General features: G+C 41.1%; 2 protein-coding genes across 2 annotated transcripts in view; both read left to right on the plus strand.

Moving 5' to 3' along the window:
- LOC134587017 (cytochrome b5 reductase 4) overlaps nt 1-25,877 on the plus strand; it is a 267,126-nt gene continuing 241,249 nt past the window's right edge. Inside the window, exons 1-2 of the mRNA XM_063443061.1 lie at nt 1-313; nt 13,591-13,744. Of these exons, the coding sequence (XP_063299131.1) occupies nt 239-313; nt 13,591-13,744 (229 nt within the window). The 5' untranslated portion in view covers nt 1-238. The remainder of the gene's footprint in view (nt 314-13,590; nt 13,745-25,877) is intronic.
- LOC134585340 (general transcription factor IIE subunit 2-like) lies at nt 23,095-24,801 on the plus strand. Its single transcript, XM_063440746.1, has 2 exons — nt 23,095-23,250; nt 24,020-24,801. Exons 1-2 carry the CDS (start codon nt 23,095-23,097, stop codon nt 24,587-24,589), a joined length of 726 nt encoding a protein of 241 aa, XP_063296816.1. The 3' UTR covers nt 24,590-24,801.

Consider the following 25,877-nt stretch of genomic DNA (forward strand, 5'->3'; position numbering starts at 1 on the left):
GCTGCTGCCTGTGTGTATTGTAATAGGAAAGCCGGTACCTGTTTATGGTGTGCATACAGGGTCGTTTCCCCGGCATGCGGATTCCACACGGCAGTGATCAGTCGGGGGCCCCATATCATCCACCTGTGCCCTCTAGGAGCTGACAGAGCCTCATCACTCCTGGGTTTATCACAGCCTTCTCCGTCTTTACATATTACCCCTGTCTATTGGGCACCTGTCCCACTGTTAACTGGAAAACATGCTCAACGTCCCGTCTACCTCCTTTCCTGCCCCCAGCTCCCAGCAGAGGGTGGCTACACTTGGTCGAAGTAAGGTAAGGTTTAAAACCTAATGTTAATATCTTAATGTTGCTAAATATATTTTGGTTGCAACGTCTTGGTTCTGCTGTAAGAAAAGTAATATTACTCAACTGCCTCATAAATTACACCTTCAATGTCAGGGGTGAGCAAAAAGTAAGTCCTCTGCTTTGTTAGTATGAGAGCGTTACTTCTTCGTCAACTGTCCAGCCCTGTCCTACTTAAACATTGTCTTACAACTATCAGGTGATGCATTAGCAGGATATAATATACCTGTCATGCTTGTTAATGCTTACCTTTATTTAAATATGCAGTGCTGTTTCTATTTGCATAAGGAGCTCTGGGACATTTTGTAAAGTTGGGAAAACATCTGGAAGGTCCATTACAATCTCACACTTTCATTCCTACATCACTAAGTGCTGCATAGTCTGTGTGAAGTAGTTTCTTTGATATTTTTTTTGTTTTTGTTGCCTTCAATAGCATCACATTTATTTTTCAGAACTTTTTAGCACAAATGTGGACTTTGGTAGACAGCCCTAAACTGTCAAGAAGAGGTGATCTTATTTTCAAAAAGTGTTACAAAAAAAAAAACTGTGCAGGTTTTGTGTACTTTCTGCATGCTACACACACAACTGACTGCACAAGCAGTCTAAAGAGTGAACCAGATGTAATGAGTGGAATTGCTCCTGAAAATAAGCAATTTATCTCCTAACCTCATAGACCAGAATAAGAAGCTTCTGGTTGGAGATCTCTTCCTGGTTAGGGAGGTGTCTAGCTTTTAAAGGGACACTAAATTCACCAGAACAACTACAGCTTAATGTAGTTGTTCGGATGTGTATAGTCAGTCCCTGCATGCATTTTGCTGTAAACACTGCTTTTTCAGAGAAAAGGCAGTGTGTACATTGCTCTTAGGGACAATGTGCAGCGCTGGTGCTCAGCATATACATTCTTTGCATGGAAACCCTGAACTCCCCCCATAGCGATGCATTGATTCAATGCATCTCTGAAGAGATGCTGATTGGCAAGGGTGGCTTTTGGCTCTGCCCCCGTGGCCAAGAACATCAGAATTGCCATTCTTAGCCAATACAATACTTTCACATAGAAAATAATACAATCGTTAATTCTGATGATATCAGCCAAGGAGATGGATCGGGGCTGGAGCCAGCGCTGGCAGATCTGCATGCACTGAAATAAAGGTACTTTTTTTTTTAACTATATTTAAGGATAATAAGGGGGAGGGGGCAGGGGGCTAAATAGTGTTTTTAGCATTATAGGGTCAGGAATACATGTATGTATTCCTGTCCCTATAGTGTTCCTCTAATTGCAGACACTCACTAAAAGGTGAATTGGCTTGGAACTTTTAATTTATTTTTTCAAATGCATTGCATTACAAATAGTGGATAATGTTTACCCCACAATTATTTCCATAAACCCTCCTTAATGTATTTTATATTAAGGCAGACCAACCTAAATAAACCTACGTGACTCATTTGTTTATAGTTTTAACCCCTTAAGGACACATGACGTGTGTGACACGTCATGATTCCATTTTATTCCAGAAGTTTGGTCCTTAAGGGGTTAAACAATAACTTAAAGATCACTACAAAGGATTAAAGGAACACTTTAAGCACCAAAACCACTGGAGAGTACTGTAGTAGTTATGGTTCCAGGAGTGCCCTGGAACCCACCCCACCCCAAAATAAGTAGGGAAGCACCACTTGCCTCCCCACAACTCTAGTCTGAAAGAAATAGAGCTGGAAGTCCCTGCATCGGAGCAATCTGTCAATTAACTGAGCCTTGCACCAACCGTTTTGGATCAATGAAGAGTGCTTCCAGCAAAAGGCATGCGTGCAGTGGCGCACAGCATAGGTAATAAGTAAAAACAAGTACTTAAATTGAAGGGAGACAGGGCACATCTTGCACCATAACCTTTACAGCATACTGTAGTAGTTATAATGCTAGGAGTGTTCCGTATATAGTTGGTGATGTTTTATTGAACTAGCGCACAGTTCATCTCTGCTTTAAAATAAAATTCAAGAAAAAGGGGGTGACCCCCTAAGGGGTCTAGAGTGTTCCTGGAACTTAATAGGGGGTAACCCTAGAAATAGAATACATTATGCACAAAGAAAGGACCAATGGAGTTATATAAGGGTTGTGGTCATTAGCTTGGCTAATATAGCTTGGTTGCTACATCTAAGTGCTGCTTCTAAGTGTGTGATTGGAGATATTCTGGAGGTAATTTGAGGTATACAGGAGGATAAAAAAAACTAAGATTTGTTTGATTTAACCCCTTAAGGACCAAACTTCTGGAATAAAAGGGAATCATGACATGTCACACACGTCATGTGTCCTTAAGGGGTTAAATTATTCACCTCATTAAAATGGCAGACTTCGTTCAGTGTAATGGTTGTTATGCATTTGTTTCACGTTCCACTTTTTGGAGATTTGGATGCTGTCTAATCTGTAGACAGTTCTCTATATTGCAGCAGGAGATTGTATTTTTGAAATCTGAGATTTGTAAATTATCTGGTAAACAAACTCAGGCTGGAACTGCTGCAAAGCCACTGCCGCAGAGACGTACTAGGAATGGCAGATGGATTGCTGTTGGATCTGGTAGACTTGGAGTTGTGGATAAAAGGCATATTGCACAGTGTGTTGCCCTACATAATTCATTTTCATCACTTTCAGAGTGTAGTGGTGTGATGGAGACAGGCTCAGGCACCAAGTGTAGTGGTGTGATGGAGACAGGCTCAGGCACCGAGGGTAGTGGTGTGATGGAGACAGGCTCAGGCACCGAGGGGTAGTGGTGTGATGGAGACAGGCTCAGGCACCGAGGGGTAGTGGTGTGATGGAGACAGGCTCAGGCACCGAGGGGTAGTGGTGTGGTGGAGACAGGCTCAGGCACCGAGGGGTAGTGGTGTGGTGGAGACAGGCTCAGGCACCGAGGGGTAGTGGTGTGGTGGAGACAGGCTCAGGCACCGAGGGGTAGTGGTGTGGTGGAGACAGGCTCAGGCACCGAGGGGTAGTGGTGTGGTGGAGACAGGCTCAGGCACCGAGGGGTAGTGGTGTGGTGGAGACAGGCTCAGGCACCGAGGGGTAGTGGTGTGGTGGAGACAGGCTCAGGCACCGAGGGGTAGTGGTGTGGTGGAGACAGGCTCAGGCACCGAGGGGTAGTGGTGTGGTGGAGACAGGCTCAGGCACCGAGGGGTAGTGGTGTGGTGGAGACAGGCTCAGGCACCGAGGGGTAGTGGTGTGGTGGAGACAGGCTCAGGCACCGAGGGGTAGTGGTGTGGTGGAGACAGGCTCAGGCACCGAGGGGTAGTGGTGTGGTGGAGACAGGCTCAGGCACCGAGGGGTAGTGGTGTGGTGGAGACAGGCTCAGGCACCGAGGGGTAGTGGTGTGGTGGAGACAGCCTTGGAGACTATGGTGAGACCTAATAGTTGTTGTTGGGGGATTCTGTCATAAGAGGTGTGGAGCTGGACAATAGTGGTCTTGTGAGATGTCTTCCAGGGGCTACTGCTCACAGAGACAGGAGACGTATTTGTAATCTTGTTAAGCGAGCAATGCAGGAATTGGAGGTATTTGTCCATCTAGGGACAAATGACTTGGCTTGCAATGATGTTTCAGAGGTAAAGGAAGCTTTTAGTGTTTTTGCCAGTGATATACGGCAGGTTGCTTCCACACTGTCATTCTCTGAAGTTCTGCCTGTGCATAACACTCAAAATTAGGAGGGGAGGTGATGATGAAGGGGATGGGAGGGGTGATGTGAAGGGGGTGGGGGGTGATGATGAAAGGGGGGGGGGGGTGATAAGGGAGGGGGGAGTGATATAAGCAAAGTGTGAACAGATTTATTAAAACTCTGTGGCAAATAAAAATAAGTAAACAAACTGTCTCTTACAAGAGAATGTGGTGAGTAAGTTCGGCATACGCCATTACTCACTGCCAAGCTTTGTTATGTCTGTTGGGGAGTTGGAGACACGGGCTCTGGAAGGCTGTTGCGTCCGGAATGCAATGGTCCGACTTCAGTGTAGAACGATCGATGTAAGCGTGGTGCTTCTGAGTATCCGTAGTCTCCGCCCCCTTAGTGACGTCAACACGTTTCTCAGGTCTGCCTGGCTTCCTCAGGATGTAATGCTGTTCTCACCATTTTGGATCAGGGTATTTAAAAGTCTGTGAGAAGGTAGTTATTGTTCCTGATAGGAGCATCAATTAAGCTTAATTTGCATGCTCCTATACACTAATTATCTTAGACAGCATAGGAAAAAAGTCAACACTTAAAGAAGTCCTTGTGTTTTGCCCAAAAAAAATTTTGGCGTTTAAAGGAGACATCATTACAATTCTTAGTAAAAAAAACATAACAAAAATACATACAAAATGGCATTTAAAAATAGTATAATCATACATAAAAACATTAAATACCTGGTATAAGAAAGGGAGAGAATAAAATGTCCATTAAAATACATTTTTTTATTGCACTGAATTAATAAAGGTGTATATACCCCAATAAAGTGAATAGGTGCACAACAGGAAAATGTACTTACCGGTATATTGTTTTCATCATTGTCAGGAATGCAGTGCATATCAGCAATAAAAAGCAAAGAAGTTTAAACAGTGATGCATATGTGATTGCATGCATATAGAACTATAGAGATTCATATCATAATAATTAGTGGATGGAGGGGGTAGAGTGGCTGGGTGGATGAATGGTTAAATGATTGAAAATGTACCCAAAAACACTATGTATTAGAATTAAATAGAATGACTCTTAATTAAAAAAAATTATTAAAGTTCATTTAAAAAAAAAAGAAGGCAGATTTCAAAATCCTTATTCAAGCCATTCGGAACCATGGTGTTTAATACATAGATCCACTTCATTTCTGCCTGACCTATTTTTTTGATTGAAGTCACTTCCCGTCCAATTGTTCTTTTATTTTTTGGATTCCTATAAATTTCAGCTTCGTTGAGTCTGTATCGTGATGGTCCCTAAAGTGCATAGACACTTGTAATGCAAACTTTCTCTTATTATTATATACATGCTCACAATATTCTCGTACGTAGCATTCTCATTGTGCGAGCTATATATTTAAGGCCATGTGAGCATGTATATAACATTACGGGAACTGCAAGTCATACCATCTCTTATATCATATGAATGGCCGGCCATTAGCTTTAAATTTGTTATGACATTTAAAAAAAAAAAAAAAAAAAAAATGTCCCTCCAGTTTTTGAACAGTTACCATATTTAAAAAAAACCTTGATACGTATTTAAGAAGTTTTGTTTGTTTTCTCCTGGGGCTTCTAAAATACCATCTGTGAGAATCCTTTTAGATTGGGAACTCCTCTACTGTAATAAACGTTTACTCGCAAGTTGTACTAAACTTGGAATTAATAATAACATTAATAACTAAAAAAAGAATAATAACTTTAAAATAATTACTTAAAAACTGAGTGTAAAGTCAGAGTCCACACTCCTTGCTTTCGGCAATTCAATGATATTTATTAACCCCTTCAGGACGGAGTCAATAGTGCACGTTCTGATCAAAACAAAACGTAAACAAAAACTGGAATTTGCGCTATATGTCTGTTCACCCATAGTTCCCCTCTTTCAAATTATATGCACCCACACTTATTATATATAATTTTGTTCAGGAGAAACAGGGCTTTAATCTATCATTAACTGTTCATATATGGAACATCATTTATTATGAATAAAAGTAAAAAAAAATGTGAGAAAATAAGATTTTTTTTAAATTTGCATTTCTGTCTGACATTTTAACTGTGAATGACATAATACTGTTAGGTTTTACTGCAAAAAAATGCACATATTTGTAATCAGCGATGTCTCACGAGTACAACAGTACCCCCCATTAACAGGTTTTATGTTGTTTTGGAAAGTTACAGGGTCAAATATAGAACATTACATTTTCAAATTGAAATTTGCCAGATTGGTAATGTTACCTTTGAGACGGTGGGGTAGCCCAGGAATGAGAATTACCCCCATAATGGCATACCATTTGAAAAAGTAGACAAGCCAAGGTATTGAAAGTGGGGTATGTTTAGTCTTTTTTAGTAGCCACTTAGTCACAAACACTGGCCAAAGTTAGCGTTCATATTTGTTTTTGTGTGAAAAAAGCAAAAAACGAATATTTGGCCAGTGTTTGTGACTAAGTGGCTACTAAGAAAGACTGGACATACCCCACTTGCAATACCTCGGGTTGTCTACTTTTGCAAATGGTATGCCATCATGGGGGTAATTCTCATTCCTGGGCTACCATACGCTCTCAAAGGCAACATAACCAATCTGGCAAATTTCAATGTGAAAAAAATGAAATGCAAGCCTTATATGTGACTCTCTAACTTTCCAAAACACCATAAAACCTGTACATGGGGGGTACTGTTATTCTCTGGAGACTTCACTAAACACAAATATTAGTGTTTTAAAACAGTAAAACATATTACAACAATAATATAGACCATAAAAGTGCTGTTCGCTTGTAAAAAAATGCAAAAAACGTCACTTTTACTTAAAATATCATCGTTGTAATACAATTTACCAGTTTGAAACACGAATATTTGAGTTCAGTGAAGTCTCCCGAGTAAAACAGTACCCCCTATGTACAGGTTTTATGGTGTCTTGGAGAGTTACAGGGTCAAATATAGTGCTTGCAAATTAAATTTGCTGCACTTTCTCCCTGTGTTGCCAGGCATGTCAACCAAATTTTAATTAATCAAATCACATAATTACGTTAAAAGATTATTTAAATATACATGTAGAATTTTAATATATATGCATTTATAGGTATTTAAATTCTACGTGTATACTAATGTAATCTTTTATGTAATTATATGTATTTATCTATATATATATATATTTGCGGTTATTTGTATTTTATATATATATAGATATATATAGAATGTCATTCTAAGTGTATTTTGTTACCGATATATATATATATATATATATATATATATATATAAATAACAAAATACAGTTAGAATGAAATTACATATGCATATATAATTTATATTAAATTTTGTTTCAATATTTTATTAATTTATTTTATTTTATTTATTTATTATTTTAATTATACGTATTTATATATAATATATATGTACATCTATTATATATATATAATATATATATACATATTATATATGTAACGTCATTCTAAGTGTATTTTAATATTAATATATATACTTATATTAATATTAAAATACACTTTGTATGACGTTACATATATAAAATATGTATATATATATAATATATATACATATTATATATATGTAAAAATATATTTAATTTATTTTTACACTTGTATTTTATTTCTTTTTTATACTTCCCACCAGCAGGGGGACTGTCTGATATTTCAAACAGTCCCCCTGCTGGCAGATCCACAGCCAGCTATAGGGGGCCATGTGATCGCTCTTTGAGAGCGATCACATGGCCCCCGGGGGCCTGATTTGCCGTGGGAGGGCTGCCTGGGCTGTGAGGCAGTCCTCCCGAAGCGGATCGCGGCGGAGGTAAGTACATCTTACCTCCTGGGGCTGCAAGCCGTTACGGCGTGCTATGCCGTCATAACGGCTTTAAAGCCCACTTAACCCGTGACGGCATAGCACGCCGTAACGGCGTTAAGGGGTTAATAGAGGCTAATCAAACAAACAATACATATACATTTGAAATAGGCTAGTATATGTTGCTACTAAAACTAGTCATTGACTGAATGGAAAGCAGACTAAAATAACATAGTAAAACAGGCATTGACACGTGCTACAGTTACCACTCCATTGATCGAGTAAGAGAGCGAGGGGGTGTATAGTGGGGAGAGGGAATAGAGAGAGAGAGAGAGAGAGAGAGTGAGGAGGGTGAATTCAAAGAGAGAGAGAATGTGCTATTCACAGGACTTTTAACAGGTTAGCCCTTCCTTTTGCTGGACACACCTCCCGCAGTCAATCCCTTAGGATGTAACAGAACCAGAGTGCCTCCTGGGGGAAAGGGGATTGCACTGGAAGAAAATGGAGGAGGAGTTTATCAACAACCCAACTGATTTTGCCTGGTGAAAGGCCATGTGCTTCACAGAGGACTCCATTATTGCCTAAGGGTAGAATGGGGTTTGAATCCCTGTATTAGAACACAATAACACTTCATTGGCTCATAGTTTGGCTGTTAATCAGATCCCCCCCCCACTTATTACATCTACATGCTATCTTTTTCAGGGGTAAGATGTCCTTTAAGATCAGATCATCCAATAATAAGTGCCAATAGTTGTTAATGATCTGTCTCACTTTTTGGTTTTGTCCTCTGGAGTATTGACACATAAATGGTGTCTCCTAGTGAATTCTCCATCATCCTTTTCTTTATATTTTAATAATTCCGTTCTGTCTTTGTCATATACCGCTTTGGTCGCAGAATTTAAAATCTTGGATCAATTTTTGACTCTGCTTAGTAAAAACACTTTCTTTTCTGTACAATTCTTCTTTAACCTAGTTAGTTGGCTTTTAGGTGTGTTATTTAGCTATGGGCTGTAGTGGCAGCTACTGGTCTGAATGTAGCTGTTCACATCTCCAGTCTCAAAATAAGTTTTAGTTTTTACCAGGTTTTCTTCTATGTAAATAGTAAGATCGAGGAAATTAATTTCCTTGTTCCTGTACAAAAAAGTTAGGTTAATGCCCCAGTTATTCGAGTTAATCTATAAAACATTTTAAAAGTTCCTCTCCACCTTTCCAAACCATAATTAGATCAAGTTTGCACCCCAGCCACTTTGTTCACCCATATAAATTGATTCCCAATGCGCCGTAAAAAGGTTAGCGTAGCTGGGCGCAAACCTGGTGCCCATTTTTGTACCACACTTTTGGAGGTAAAAGTCGCCCTGGAACCAGAAATAATTATTTTCCAATACAAGCTGAATAGATTCCAGGACGAAGTTGATTTGACTCTGGGGATAAGAGGAGAAAGTTTCTAAAATATGTCTAACCACACTTAATCCTAAATTATGTCTGATACTAGTGTATAAGGAGGAGACGTCTGCAGACACCAAAAGAGTCTTCCTTCCATTTTAGAATATGACATCATGCTGAATCCCGGCAGCCATGAGTACTGAGCAGTGTAAGAAACGGTTGGCCATTGCTGCTTCTTCTCACACCCCCTTGTGAGGCACCAGTAAGCTCCAGCTGGTCTCTGCACGTGTTTCCAGGTGGGCCAGTCCAGTTCTTCTCCTGCCAAAAATATTTCCTGCCCGGCACTAACCCTACCCCTCAAGGCAGCCTTGCTGGCAAGTCTAAAAGTACAAGAAAATCTTTCTGCCTTATACCCATATATCCCGGGGCAATACTTTTTATAATTAAGTTTATGTGGAAAAACTCAACTCTATCTTGAGTACATATGATTCTTAAGCCATGTATGTGCACCTTGGGTCAGACCGTATTTAACCCCATAAGGACCAAACTTCTGGAATAAAAGGGAATCATGACATCTCACACATGTCATGTGTCCTTAAGGGGTTAAAAACAGTATAAATGTTCTTCTGTGCAGGGAGTGAAGCAGGGAAGTCCACAGAGACAATTTGTTGGTTTTCAAACTCTGTGTGACCCAAGGTACATGTGTATGGCTAAAGGATCCTGTCATACACTAAATGTAGGGATGAGAGTTTTTTTTATTTTTTTAATGAAAAAAATATTTTCAATACTTGATGTACGGATTATTAAAACATATTTTTGAGGTGACCTTTGTTAACCATTAGGTAGTGTTGGAAATTCAACTGAAGAGTTAGACTTTTTTTTTTTTTTTTTTTAACATAAACATTTCAGCAGCAGGCATGTTAGGTTGAAGTTCATCACATAACAGTAGAGTCCAACATGGCTTCTGATGAGTAAAAATGTCTTGAAAAAACAATTAACGTAATTTAAAAGATATTAAGTTTCATTAAATGTAACAAACGTAAAAAAAAAGCGAGAAATGCAAACTTTATAGTTATCCTGTATAAGTCTGTTAAAGTAAAACCACTAGGTGTCAGTATAAGACAAATTGGGGAACTGACGGTAACAAATTTGCGCTTACATTTTTATTTCAACAGAAACAGATGGTTGTACAGTATTTTTAAATTTTATACAAAAAAATCCGTTACACTTTTGAATAATTTTTTCTGACTCATCATTTAAGGTTTATATAATAAAAGCTACATTTTAAAGTTGTGTGGAAAAACGAAGTGCACCCTAACTGCTTCCATAGGAATTAGGAGGCAACGTAGCAGACAGGTGCTGCTAATCAAAAACCTTTGATTAATTTATCATCAGCAAGTGTGACCACCTGTATAAAGGCAAGGTTTTAGCTGTTTGCTGGTCTAGAGCGGGCAGGTGTTTAACATAATGCCAAAGAGGAAATACACCAGCAATGATCATAGAGAAGGAATTGTTGCTGCCAATCAAACTGGGAAGGGTTATAAAACCATTTCCAAACAATTTAAAGTCCATCATTCTACAGTTAGAAAGATTATTCAAAAGTGGAAAACATTCAAGACTATTGGCAATCTTCCAAGGAGTGGACGTCCCAGCAAATCCACCCCAAGTTCAAACCATGCAATGCTCAGAAATTGCAGAAAACCAAACCGTTACATCTAAGACTCTACAGGCCTCAGTAAGCATGTTAAATTTCATCGTAGTACAATTCTAAAAAGACTGAAAAATGTATTGTTTGTTTGGAAGGTTTGACAGGAGATAGCCTCTTCTCTCTAACAAGAACATGGCAGCACGGCTTAGATTTGCAAAGTTGCATCTGAACAAACCACAAGACTCGTGAAACAATGTCCATTGGACAAATGAGACCAAAGTGGAGATGTCTGGCCATAATGCAAAGTACCTCATTCGGTTAAAACCAAACACTGCATATCCGCACAAACCCTTCATACCAACTGTTAAGCATGGTGGTTGAGGGGTGATGATGTGGGCTTGTTTTGCAGCCACAGGACCTGGGAATCTTGCAGTTATCAAGTCGACCCGGAACTACTCTGTATGCCAAAGTATTCTAGAAACAAATATGATGCATCTGATCACATGCACACCAACAAATCTACAACAGAATGGCTCTTTTGCAATGTCAAAGTCCAGACCTCAACCCAATTTAAATGCTGTTGCAGGACCTTAAGAGAGCTGGGCCCATGAAGAAGATGACCAGCTCCACAAGAATGTCTGCAGGTGCTTCCACTGGCACTTGTAGCTCTTTCTACTATAGCTAGTTCAAGCGTTACAGCTTCTGTGTTGATGGTGCTCAAAGCAAGGGGTCCGTGAAAACAGTGGACTTGTTGCTGTTGCCTCTACTAACCAATACTTCTTGTATACCTCCCCACCCACAAAAAGCAACAAATAAGCGCTCCGCTCAGGCCTTGCTGGTGCCATCCGAGTCAACTTTTCTAAATAGGTAGAGTAGAATATCTTGGTAGTGGTAGTGATATCTCCCTTTCCTACACAACTGTAGGCATTTGTTCAAGTCTTTCTCAGGGGGAATCAAATATGATCCAGAGAAGAGAGGTAACAGTCAAATATTTTCTGCACCTGCCATGCACTCATCTGCATCTTGGAAACCTTGTTAAAGTCATTCTCTATGTGTGGAATCACTTTAATTGAAATAGTTGGAGCAGCATCTCCTTCTAGTACCAGAAGTATCTCACTCAATGAGATTATAAATATTGACCCCACCACTAAACACATTGGGCTTAGTGGTAGTCAAAGGAACTGCAAGATTGCAAATACATAAAAATTATTAATAAAGCATTCAATTAGTCCCAAATAAATCCTTATAGTATTACATTCTTGGTAGAGTGGGTGATTCATATCTCGGCCTTTGATCCATTGAAAAAACAAGGCTGTCATTTGAAACCACAAACACTAGGAAATCCTGATAGTGGGATTTTGTGTGGAAAGGGGTGTAGTATAGAGCAAATAAAAATACACTTACAAGTGTGGAGCTGTCAACTAGTTTACGTGTATTAGCATATGACAATATATGTGGTGGGTGGCTTACTAAGTGAAATGCAGACAAAACAAACTTATAAACAGTGGGCACCAGTTGTGTTATCAGCTCTTAGTAAACCGCTTGTAGCTGTATAATCCCAGTTTAAGGATATAGCTTTACATTTTTCCTTTCCGAAATCCACAGTAGGGTATATAATGCAATACAGAAAAATATACAGTAGTGCTTTCTGTTTATAGCAGTATGTACAGTAAAAAAAAGTGTATTTTCCAGAGCAAATACATGCTCTATGGAATCAGCTTGGGTGGTGCAATTCCCCCCCCCCCCCTCTCCCGGGATGTATGTGGATGAAGGTGAAGCAGTTCCAAAGGAATCCACAGTGTAGGAGAGATGACAAATAAATAAAATCAAGACCATCAGTATTCAATGGATAATGGTAGTGAAGTAAATTTTATTTGGAATAGCCAAAAGTTGAGTATAAAAACACAGGTAAAAAAAATCAATAGTACTAGTAAAATCCAGAGTTTCGACACTTGGACTTTTTCGAGTATGAGAGAGATGGCCCTGCATAAAACTGGTTATAAAGCATCTAAACGCACAGAATAATAAAAAAAATCTATAAAATAAATCGATGTCAACAGTCACATGACTAATTGCTATTGTGGCAACAGTTTTCCCCGCCATTGATAATAATTTTAAGGTTCAACTGCTTACAAACGGTTTAGCCAAAGTGTTGAATCCAGTGCCTATTAGTTGCCTATCTGTTGCTTATGTCCGAGGATTTAATCATGAAGCCCTCGAAAGGGGTGCTGCTAACTGACTGAGAGCATCAGCTGACACCCTAAGCCAATCCGTAACTTCCCATTTACAAATATGCCAAGGATATCTGATTAAAGCCTCAATTTAAAAGCTTAAGAAGAGGGGCATAAATAACTGGCGCTGGATTCAAAACTTCGGGGTTAAACTATATGTGAAGATATAAAGATAAACTGGTGGCAGTTGTCACCTTGCACCATGACAACCTAATTTCGATGAAGATGTTATCATGCAAAGAGTGTCCTTTTACAAGTGACTCCTGGTGCACAAAAAATATCACATCAATAATCATTCTAAAAACTAAGTTCTAAGTTCAACGGGATGTGTGTGTGTGTGTGTATGTGTATTTTATACTTTTAATATAAATTAAGACAACTTAGAATAGGCTAGCAAAGGCTGACCATTTAGGTCCATATTGTTTGACTGAAAGGCCAAACTTAAGTCTATAATTCGTATACATTTCTTCTTGTACATCAGGTTTCAGAATTCATCTTTAGCCTTGTAATATATTTTAGGTGCCACTGAAGCCAGGACGGAGTCTTATGGATTGGATCCGATTGACCAAAAGTGGTAAAGACTTGACTGGACTAAAAGGAAGATTAATTGAGGTTACAGAAGAAGAGCTTTCAAGACACAATAAAAAGAATGACTGCTGGATGTGTATAAGAGGTATGTTTATAAACTAAATATTATAGTATATTTACACAGGTCTATTAGCATTTGAAATTTGCATAGCTTACTGTAGTTGTTATAGTGCCAATAATTCCCTGGCTCCCTCCCTCCGTTAAGTCAAATGTTAAGATTAGTGTCACTGAGCCTACAGGTTTGGCACATGGCCTCTCTCATTGGCTTAGACTGCTCAGATGACACACTCGGCTAATGAGTTCTGTGTGGCCCTATTAAGAGCCTTTTTATATGCCCCTGTATCAGGTCGTGCTTGGCTCAATGAGCTGTCGTGCTTATGGTGCTTGGAGTGTTCCTTTATATATAGATCTGGGTTGGATCAGCTGTACTCTAAGGACAGGTGGTTGGGCACTGGCTTGTCCTGCATTATGTATGCATTTCTCTAAAATATTCAAAGAACAGAGGCTTAGTGAACTTAACAAAGTATATCAAAGAAAAAGGTTGATTTAATAAATGCATAATCCAGAGAACGTTAAAAAAATAATTTTTATTCAGCAACTGCCACAGTGGATCAACGTTTCAGTTCTGTATCAGAACTTTCGTCAGGATCCTGAAACATTGATCCACTGTGGCAGTTGCTGAATAAAAGTTGTTGTTTTTTTCATACCTATTTTGAAGTCCTTGGAGAGCTATCCTTTCACAAGATTAAAATCTCTCTCTCTCTCTCTCTCTCTCTCTCTCGATAGATAGATAGATAGATAGATAGATAGATATTTATTAAAGAAGAGAGATGCACTCTGCGGTCTTCCAATGATAAATGGGTGTTTTATCCATATAAGGAGTTACATACATATCTGATCGACGTTTTGACCCATTCGGGTCTTCCTCAAGATCAATATGCTAACAAATACTGTATCTATATATAAAGAAAGTATATGTACTCTAACTCACCAATGGCGTCACAATCCCTCAGCTCCTCGTTGGAAACCCGGAAGTGAGTGCCGCAGGTCACGTGACATGACTTATCTGAACGTGATAATGTGATGCGTGGTTACTAAGCAACCGATAAACGTACATATTAACCCCTTAAGGACACATGACATGTGTGACACGTCATGATTCCCTTTTATTCCAGAAGTTTGGTCCTTAAGGGGTTAAAGTATCAGCACAAAAGTATCCGTGTACACGTACAAGAATGACTAAAATTTCATGCAAGTCTATATGCTTTCGGGCACTCCACGGTTCCTCATGTTATTCCTCCTATCTCTGTCCTCATTGTCCGCTACCTTCCCCTCCAAGAATCTTACTTACTTTGTTTTCCAGAGCTCAGTAAGGATCTGCTAAGGCATTGTGTGCTTCTAGCATCCCTTCCGCTCTTTCCTCCAGGTGCGCCGTCCTGTCGCCTATAGCCTGGATGTCTGCTCTAATATCAGATGCTATTTGCAGGAAGTCAGAGTGCAAGGCTGTTTTTAAACTTTGGAGCATACTGCTCACTGAGGCATCAGTGGCCGGATTCAGGCAAGAGGGAGTGGAGCTGTCTTGGCTGTCCCTCGCATCTGACTCCAAGGTGGGAGAGCACGTCTTGCAGCCGCCATCTTGCTCCCCTTGCGACAGCGCTTGCGGCATGGTTAAGTTCGAGTGCAACGTTTTTTTACCGGAGCTTCTTACCGGATTTCGTTGCCATCCTGTTCAGTAGGGACTCAGGCAGCTTGCATCTCGTTTGCTTTTAAATTTGGGCTGAATACCTCGCTGTGGAATCCACGGATCGGCGGAGCTCTCGGACTATGCGACCGCCACCATGCGTTGCTTAGCCACGCCCCTCCACTTTATTTTTAAGTGTTATTTTAACTGTAACTTTTACACACTACATGTTATTTTCATACTTTCATTTGAAAGTTCACTTCCTCGATGGGTGTGTTTAAGTTTAGGGCTGGACTTTCCTGGGCTTGAGACTCTTTTGCACTAGTGGAGCTACAGTGAACTATAATGGTTATGGTGCTTATATTTCCCTCTTAAGGGCTATATTCCAAATATAGAAATCCTCCTGGCAACTGGATAGTTCTCCCACTGACATTAATGCAACACCTTCTATTTAAATACCAACAATGTTTCTCTGTTATAAATTTAAGGAACATGCAAATGAATAATTATTTTAAAAGACCAATAAAGCTGAAATTAACAAATTCCATACCACAAATATTTGACAAAGAGCAAACATTGCTACCAAATAGTTTAGTGCAACTATCATAATGAATCTTTATTAGGTTGCACTAATCAGAGTTCACAGTATTATGTAAAAGCATAACAAGTAATACACTGATTTACAGGTTGTGTCCTGGCTTTGTTTTGTATTCAGCGGCCTAACTAGAGCATTTGGCACCCCCTCAACTTTAAATGTAAAAAACAACCAATTTTTCCTTTTATTTTTTTAATGTATTTAGCACTGAGCAGTGTTTTGTGTGGTCTGAATGTTTTCATGCTTTTGTATGGAGTATGTGAGTGAATGTAGGAGTGTGTTTGTATGTAGTGTTGGCATTTGAATGCAAGCATGCATTTGTGTGTTGTGTGGTATTTGAATGCAGTGGTATGGTTATATATAATGGTAGGGTTTGTATGTAGTGTTGACGTTGAAATGCATGAGTGTATTTGTGTGTAGTGTTGGGGAGATTTTGAGATGTACACACATGCAACACCGTCACACACAGATATGCATTGACACACATGCAGACATCATGGTGACTCTAGGAACAATATATGGGGGGGGGGGGGGGGAGGCACATAAGATACCACAGTCAAAACGGGGAAGGGGGGTGCGGGGGAGCAGTAAAACTTCTCACTAGGGAATGGGGTAATATGCTGCCATTGGCTGTCTGATGCCAGCATGCTGTGCTCTGCATGCTGGCATCTGGCAACACATTTGCATATAATTCACATTAGCCACCCAGATTTCTTGTTGTGGGCTAGCTGACCCCTCTTAATTTCGATCTTTGTTTAGCAGATAACTCCTCTATTTGCTATCCTTATGTGAGATTGCCATATTTAAGGACACCAAATAAGGTAAACTGCACCCTCATATGGTATCTTTAAATATGGAAATCTCACATACGGGCACTAATTCAGGGAATAATCTACTAAACAGCTAAAGGATCAAAATTAAAAAAGGCCTGTTCTTATTTTCAGTTGTTTAGTAGATAAATCCCTTATTTATCTTTATGTGGGATTGCAATATTTAAGGACACCAAATAAGGGAGCTATCTACTAAACACATACACAGAGATACACACAATCACAGACCCACACACAAACATTACATACATACACACATTTAATAATTAAGAGGTCCACCCAGCCTCCCTAAATTGCTCTAGAAGGGCTGGAGTGGATCCTCAGTCCCTGGTGGTCAGTGGTTGCTGCTGGGATCTCTGTGCTTCTTCCTGCACAGATCCCTTGCATGCCCTGTAATGACGCTGAGGCCGCGATGACCTCATCTGCCGGCTCACTGCAGGGCGAAGACAGTCAGATTCACACAGTCACACACACACACAATCACAGGCAGACAGTCTGTCACACACACACAGAGTCAAAGACAGATTCAAAGACAGGCACAGTTACACACAGCACACTCTCTCACTTACAATTAGCTTGTGTTGTAGTTGGGGGAAGCAGAGACTCCTTCCTGCTTCCCCTCTGTGTGTAGCGGTAAGCGGCTGTATTTAGCTCCGCCCCCACATCTGACTTGTCTCTGCCCCCATGGCCGATCTGGCTCCGCCCAAACTCTCCGTGAAGGGCTCCTGCTCCTGCTCCCAGCCCCTGCGTGTGTGAGCTGTGTCTGTTGCCCAGCTGTTTCGCCCAGTGCAGCCACACAGCTCACAGTACCCCAAGCCTGGCCAGCCCTGGTGGCATCCCCCTACGTGATGGCACCCAGGGCCGACTGCTCTCTACCCCCCCCCCCCCCATTATGCCACTATTATTATTGCCTTTGTATTGCCATATTGGTTAGTAATATGAATATTACTTGTGACAGACACTCCGTGCCATAGTCTTTTCGAGAGGTTTGAAATCCAGCCTCTTGCTCACAGACCTGAAAGGGGCTTGTGATTGAAAAACAAACGATGCTTTGTTAATGTGATCACTCTGCAGCACCCTCTGCCGACTGAATTGAGATGTGTATATTTACATATTTATTTAATGCACATTAGGACAACCAAATAAGTTAAGTGCATATATTGATTTTTACTGTGTTTGAAAATGTTACTTCTATTATATAGTTTAAAAATAGGTTGCACCGAAAAAATATTAAAATAAAGTTACCAACTGATTGAAGATAATAAAAAAGACCGTATTGAGATAATAAAAAAAAATACAAAATACTGAAATAAAAAGCCCAATATTTTAAAATAAATAAGTACAACCTTTTTGCAGTGGTATCATTGTGGGAATCGGGAAGTTGCTGCTTCTTAAATTCATTAGACCATAAAGGGAAGAAGAAGAAACTCCTATGATGTAGTATGCCACAAACAAGAAAATTAAATAATATAATTACATAGTTACATAGTACATAGCTGAAAAGAGACTTGCGTCCATCAAGTTCAGCCTTCCTCACATATGTTTTTGCTGTTGTTCCAAAAGAAGGCAAAAAAAACCTAGTCTGAAGCGCTTCCAATTTTGCAACAAACTAGGAAAAAAATCCTTCTTGACCTTAAAATAGCAGTCAGATGATATAGATCTACTCACATTTAATAGAGCTAAGACAAGCTCTGGTGTGGTGCCCTTTCAGTGGTCACTTGTAGGATATTGGTGGCTGTGCTTCCTAAAGGTAACTCCAAGGCAAGGGGTCCCAAAAGAAAGACAGGGAAAAATAGACCCCTCTGTATAAACCAGTAAAATAGACGCAAGTTTAAAAGGTCTTAAACTCACACTAAATTGAGCAGGAACAACTGCTCAATGATTGAAGCGTAGGTGGCATAATCCCCACCTAGGATTCTTTGGAGAGTTCTTCTTCTTTTAAGATGTAAATAGGTGACCAGGTTAAAAAGTGAAGAAAATAAAGAAAAATATATGGCTCAAAGAGATAAAATATCCAATATACCTTTTAATTATGCAATGGAAATTAAACCACAATGTGTTTCACCAACACAGGGCTTCATCAAGAGTTGATCGAAACATACAACCTGGCACATAAGAGAATATATAGAGAATACTTGCTTTGGCGCCAGAATAACTTAACAAACAGGAAGTAAAATAATATTTTAAAGCATAAATAAAAAAAATGGAACTTTAAGGGATAAATAAACACATTATATAATAGGTGGCTGATAGTTTAATTATTGTTTAAAAACGAGGGTTGGAAATAGTAGATTCTAGGTTAAAAAGCCCATCACGTGACACATGGCCGTAATGCCGCGTCACGTGGTCGACCGCAATGCCCCAGGGGATTTGTATGCAGAGCAAGTCTGGAAGCGCTGTGTATAAGTGAGATATTTGGGGGCGGATCGTGCAGTGTATGCCCTTTTTCGAGAGCCGTACAGCCAAGCATCTGGCATTATGGGCAATGTAGGCCAGAATGCCGGTCGTAACCATAAGTGGTCATGAGGCAATCGCTTGTGAGCATCTGCTATTCTCTGAAACAGACACCCACAATAAAAAGGCACTGGAGATCAAGTGAAACAAATCACACTGACTATTACCTTGATACGACCAATAGAATGGCTCTTGGTTCCATCTTTGTCTGGGAATATGGAATAGGGTCAATATGCAGACATTTTGGTAGAGAAAGAAGGGGATATGCTGTATTTAAAATGATCAAGTAAAACCGAAGAAAATATCTAGAAAGATGCAAAACTGAAATAAAAATAAATCTAAAAATGAAAATAAGGGGTAAAAATGGTTGACTAAAATTAAAGTAAATAAAATAAAAGGGCGGGGCCTGACCGCCGAGCGGGAAGGACGTGGGGCACCTCGGCTCCTCAAAGAAACTACCACAATCAGGCATAAATTCCCTAATTATGCCTGTACTTGGCGATCAGTGGCCACATGAAGGCAAAGAGGACACAAAAAAAACACTTGCGGTGTCAATATCAGCCCCCGTCCTGCCGGCAGAGCGGACTACTGGGCGGATGGGATTGAGGCCTGCCGCGAGGCTCTGGCGGGAGAAACGGCCGATCTCCCGTGCTTGGTCCGGCGGGTCATCTCGCACGCCTACTGAGGGCCTCGCCCCCCCCCCCCCCCCTGTGGGCCGGGGGGGTTATCCCGGACCCCACCGGAGAGAGGCAGTGACCGCATTCACCATCCGAGCGGCGAAAGGATCAAAGCGGGACCGCACGGCAAAATCCAAAATGGCCGCCGCGCCCATTACAAACCGAAGAGCGAGCTCCCATCCAGCAGAAGCTACAACTCCCTGTGCAATTGGCAGACCAAGGGGTTCTTACCTGGACTCTCACTCTGCTCACACCCGTATTGGTGCATATGTTATACTTTACACGCATGTACCTTTTTTGAGAGTAGGTATTAAACTGGGATGTGCAGATCCCTTGGAATAGATAAAGGTGGTTACAAGCCTATGTCATGATGTAGTGACCCAAAAGGGTGCTTGGAGATCGAGGGTCAAGTTTCTGCGCTACCTGTACCTAGGGAGGGCATCCCGCTCCTATAGTCGCCAAAGGCAGGCGCGTCCCCCCTGGGACGTGACCTCAGGCCCGGCGAGAAGGTGGGGAGGGGTGGGTTGCAGAAGGGAGAGTGGGAGAAGCAGAGAAGGGAGGGTGGAGGCAACTCTGTCATAGGTGGCTTCGTTAGATAAAGTCGTGTTTGAGGATACGGTAGTATGAACGTGCAGGTTTCTCTCCTGGCCCACTCCTTGATATTTCCCCTCTCTATCAATCATTGCCATAAACTTTGATCCACTGAGTCCAAATTGCCATGTATGTTTTTGTCTTGCCTTCTGCAAGCATGGTGAGCTCCTCTATGGTGCATAGCTTTTCCATGCGTTAAAGCCATGTGGCCATCGGGGGAGGTTTTTCCTGTCTCCAGTAGAGGGAGATTAGGCCTTTAGCTACATTGAGAATTCTAATTTTGAGTGATTTTTTTTGTCTATCGACGTGCATACTTTGGTGGGGTGTAGGAGTAGTGGTGCTGGTTTCAGGGGTGGAGGGGCGTCTGAGAATTTCTGTATGGTTTTATTGATTGTGGCCCAGTATGGTCTTATTAAGGGGTAGTGATGTCCCGAACTGTTCGCCAGGAACCGTTCGCCTGCGAACATAGCTTATTCGTGGCGAACATGCGATGGTCAGTCCGCCCCCTATTCATCATCATTGAGTAAACTTTGACCCTGTACCTCACAGTCAGCAGACACATTCCAGCCAATCAGCAGCAGACCCTCCCACCTCCATGACAAATAGGGGGCGGACCGACCATCGCATATGTTCGCCCGCCGCGAACAAGCTATGTTCGCCGGCGAACGGTTCCTGGCGAACAGTTCCGGACATCACTATTAAGGGGTAATCCCACCAGATGTGGAGCAGCGTGCCCGTGTCTTGTTTGCATCTCCAGCAACAGTCAGTTGCTGAGGGGTCGATTGCATGTACTAGTTGAGGTGTCTTGTACCAATAGGCTAACCGCTTATACACGGTTTCTTGTGTCCCGCTGAATAGGGCACAGTGTAGTGTCAAATTGCAGCCTTTGGACCATTGTGTGGGTGTGAGTGTTATCTCTAGGGCGGCCTCCCATTTTCCCATGAAGCTTGGGGCGGTCAGTCTTCTATGTTGTATGAGGAATTGGTAAAGGAAAAAGAGGCCTCTCTCCATGGCGCCTCAAAGTCTGTGAGGTCTCTCGACACCAAGTGTGTTTGTGTGTCACATGTTCATCCTCACATTGTGGTGTCTCTGGGGATAACTACCTTCCCTTAGTGGTTGTCCGAGAGTGAGTTCCTGAGCATTTATTTCTGGTGATTGACTTTGGCTTCATTTAACTTCCCTGTATTCTGGTACCCTTGACTTTTGTCTTTCCCTCATCGTTGTCTCCTTCTGTGTCCCTGACCTTGGCAAGTATTCTGACTATTCTCTGGTACGTTAAGTCCGACCATGCAGTGTGTGTGTGTGTGTGTGTGTGTGTGTAGTGAATGCAGAGAGTGTGTGTGTGTGTAGTGAATGCAATGCAGAGTGTATGTATGTTTGTGTAGGTATGTGATTTGTGTAAAATGGGGGGCGGGGGGAGGCATTTTTTTATTTTTATTTTTAATATTCAAATGTTTTATTTATTTTTAGTCCCCCCACCTCCCTGCTCCTTACCAGGGAGGGGGTCTATGGCATTCCCTGATGGTCCAGTGGCATGTACTGAGCAGCGGGGGGCCAGAAAGCTGTTACCTTCCCAGCAGCTCCCTTCAGCTCCCTTTCTAAATCTTGCAGTCTGCGTGCTGCGTGGGCGTTGCCATGGTAACCCACGGCAATGCTCTGACGGCTGCGGACTTGCGAGATTTACACAGTGAGCTGGTGGAAGCTGCTGGGAAGGTAAGCAAGAGCTACCTGCGGGCCCTCCCAGTACCGCAGGGCTTGTAATGGGCCCGGCGTTCCTGGTTTGTATTATCGGAAATATCGGTATCTCTATATGCCGATACTGATATTGCCAAAAATACAGAATATCGGCCAGACCGATAATCGGTCGATCCCTACTGAAGAAATGTGTCAACACATAGCAGCTTGCGAGAGAAAGCTAGAGGAAAATGATCACCGTATGGATCAATTTGCCCAGGCTTTCAGTACGCTTCTTACTCAACAGCGTATCCACAGCCTGAGGTTTTCTCAGACTATGTCACCTATGCCTAAAGTACCTCCACCTATAGTACATAAGACACCTACTATCTCCCTATTTCCTCCACGCATTTTGATGGTAATATTCAAGAATGCCGGGGATTTCTGAATCAAGTTGAGTACCACTTTGAGGCCTCCCTGGGATCTTTTTTTCTCGGATAGAGCTAAGATTGTTTACCTAATGAACCAACTTAAAGATAAAACCATAGCTTGGGCCAATTCGTTATGGGAGATTAATAGGAGTATTGCATATAATTACCAGGAATTCCTTATGGAATTCAAATTAACATTTGAACCATTGAGCAGGGAGGATGACGCCTCCACTGCCCTAATGCATATCAAACAAGGGAACCGGTCTATCTCCGATTATACCATTTGAATTTTGCACCTTGGCTTCTGAGGTAGACTTGACTAATAGCGGGTTAATCTCTGCATTTAAAAAAAAAAAAAAAAAAAAAAGGATTATCCAAGGCAATTCTGGATGAGATTGCTGCCAAAGACCTAAGTAAAAGATTAAATTAGTTTATCACATTTGTCATGCAGATTGACAATAGATGTAGAACCAGATAAACTACCAGAAATAGAACCAGACGTATGGGGTACAAGCACTGGGAGATCTCTATCCAGTACAGGTGGATGGGACTATGGTCTCTACCTGTAATCCTCCTGCGACTAATAGAGCTCCAGGGAGATGGGACAGTGGGCACGCATCGCCAGGTATATGCTTTAGTAGATGCAGAGGTCTGCTTGGTGAGTGCTGCTCTTGCATGGCCAATTTGTTTAGGGTACCGATTTGTTGATGACCTTGGTGGGCTGGATGTACTGGCTAACTTTGGAGTCAACTTGTCTGGGGGAGAAATATGCTGGAAACTATCCTGGGCTGGAGACACAGGGTTTCATATTTGCTATTGGTATGTATGGGTGTTACGGTGGCCCCCTAAAAGTGGGGTCATATGGAGATAGGTTTGAGTTTGGGAGAGGGGCCATGGCAGATTCACTGGAAGCTCCCTTTCACCACTTCCAAGTCCCCTCTTGTGTCTTAGTTACCCTTTGCTTATTAGGTGACCGGGAAGCCCAGTCTGGCCTACCCAAACCAGACTGATCGGCTATGATAAGTTTTTACCTTCTTGGACAGGGCCATATGTCATAATTGATCAAATTTCCCCAGTAGCGTACAAGATGAAAATTCCTAAGGATGGTGATTTTATTGAAAAGTGGGTTCACATTAAACAGTTGCGTGCTTGTCATCCTAAATATCAATTAAGGATTATAGGTGTGGATTTGGATGCAGAAGAGTGAACCACTAACCTGGATGAATGATTGATTCACGTGGTATTGTATGATGTGAAATGTTGTGATGTGCCATGATCTCATGTATGTTCATGTCATTAACCATTTCCTTGCCATCCAATAACTACATTTTCTAAGTAGGTTACTAGCTTGTTTAGCTGCTATAGGCAAATTACTGAGGAGTCCATGATAAATGTAGTGAGGGATGAATGTATAAAAATATAAATAGCTGGATGAAACCCAACACCTTGACATTGGCATAAAGCAAAAGCAATGGCTCATGTCCGAGGCTCTAGTGAACAACCCCAAAATAGAAATTACTGATGGGAAATATTATTTCAAGCCCACGTACAACTTGAAAGACAAAAAGGCTCTATTGAGGCTACTGGATAAACACGACCAAAGAGGACTGGGGGGCATTTTGTTAGATGACATAGAGGAAGGACTTCCTAATGCACAGAAAGCCATTAAGGCACTGGGGGACCAGATTGTGTTTGTAACACGACCAGACAAAAAGAAGATCCTTATCTACAATGACAAAAGCTGCCAATTCTCTGTAGATGAAGAATTTCAGAAGTTGTGGCGGAGTGTCCCAGTGGATTCTATGGATGATGAAAAGATTGAGGAATACCTCAAAATACAGGGAATTGCCTCCATGCAAGAGTCCGGACCAAAGAAAGTTATCCCAGTTCAGAAGCGGAAGAAATCAAACTCGCAGAAGAGAAGGTTTAAGACTCACAATGACCACTTGGCTTGTGTGCTCAAAGACTACACAGATGTTACTCCTGGCAAACCATAATCATATAATTAGGACCGAGGATGTTTACAGAGGATTTTTACCATAGAGTTTCCTTAGAACACTTAATGCCTCAGCCTTAATATGTCTTCTTAGCCTTCCAAAACTTAATACCAACTGTGTTTACTCCTTGGGGTTTCACTGAAGCTATCTGATTATTGACCATAATCAATTTTTGGCAAAGTATTAAAGCAAAAAGTGTATAATTCGTTAAACTGGAGCAGTACGTGTGTGGAAGCCTACACAGTATGCAGGACAATTTGTGGATGTGTATTATTCCTTTTTTGGTGGAGTGTTTTTTCTTTTCTTTTTTTTTTAATTTCTTTAATTTGATAGTCTTGAAACTAGAGTGGATGTTCCAGCATTTGGGCAGGTGAATATGCTGTTTACTGTATGTATATTGGCAAGAAAAAATATTTCTGAAGTTGTTGTTTTTTTTTGGGGGGGGGGGGAGGGATGTGTGATTTAATTTACAAAAAAAAATGTATTGTGCAGAATTTGATTTAATGTCTCAAACTGCATTTAGTTCATTAAAAATATTTGCTTTTTGGAGGTTCAAAAAAATAAAAATAAAATAAATATATATATATATATATATATATATATATATATTTGTGTTAAGGGCTCATGATAGTACAGAAGATACAAACACTGATAAGTGTAGGATGGTATTAAAAGAGCAAGTCGGTTGTGGTGTGCCGGAACCGACGATGAGGTAGGCCTGTAAATAAAGAGGGCCCACCAAGAAGAAATGTAAAGAGAAAAGGAGTTAATAATGAGGAGTGGGTGGGAGGGTGATGCAACGCTGACCTCAAACGATATGGAGCCAGGTAAGGGGTGTCCCTTAAGTAGGGAAGAGGTGTGTCATACGCCCCTCCCACAATTACAGGCCAAAAGGCCTTAATACTTGTGTTAAGGGCTCATGATAGTACAGAAGATACAAACACTGATAAGTGTAGGATGGTATTAAAAGAGCAAGTCGGTTGTGGTGTGCCGGAACCGACGATGTGGTAGGCCTGTAAATAAAGAGGGCAAAAGTAGAAAATCAAATTTATTACATACCAGCAATATACATACTTTAACCAGACATGTCTTGAAAGGCATTTCTTACTTCTTGTACCGGGTTAGGTATGTATCTAGAGTAAGCCGATGATTTCCAGCGCCCTAGTGACTTGATAACATGAACTGGAATGTTTGCACTGGATGCTGTGGAGGCCGCTCCTATGCGGAAGGAGTGGCCCGAATAGTTAGCTGATTTGAGGCCCAGCTGTGTAAGTAAAGACCTGACGTG

This window comes from Pelobates fuscus, chromosome 2 (genome assembly GCF_036172605.1).
Source record: "Pelobates fuscus isolate aPelFus1 chromosome 2, aPelFus1.pri, whole genome shotgun sequence".
NCBI classification, from domain to species: Eukaryota; Metazoa; Chordata; class Amphibia; order Anura; family Pelobatidae; genus Pelobates; species Pelobates fuscus.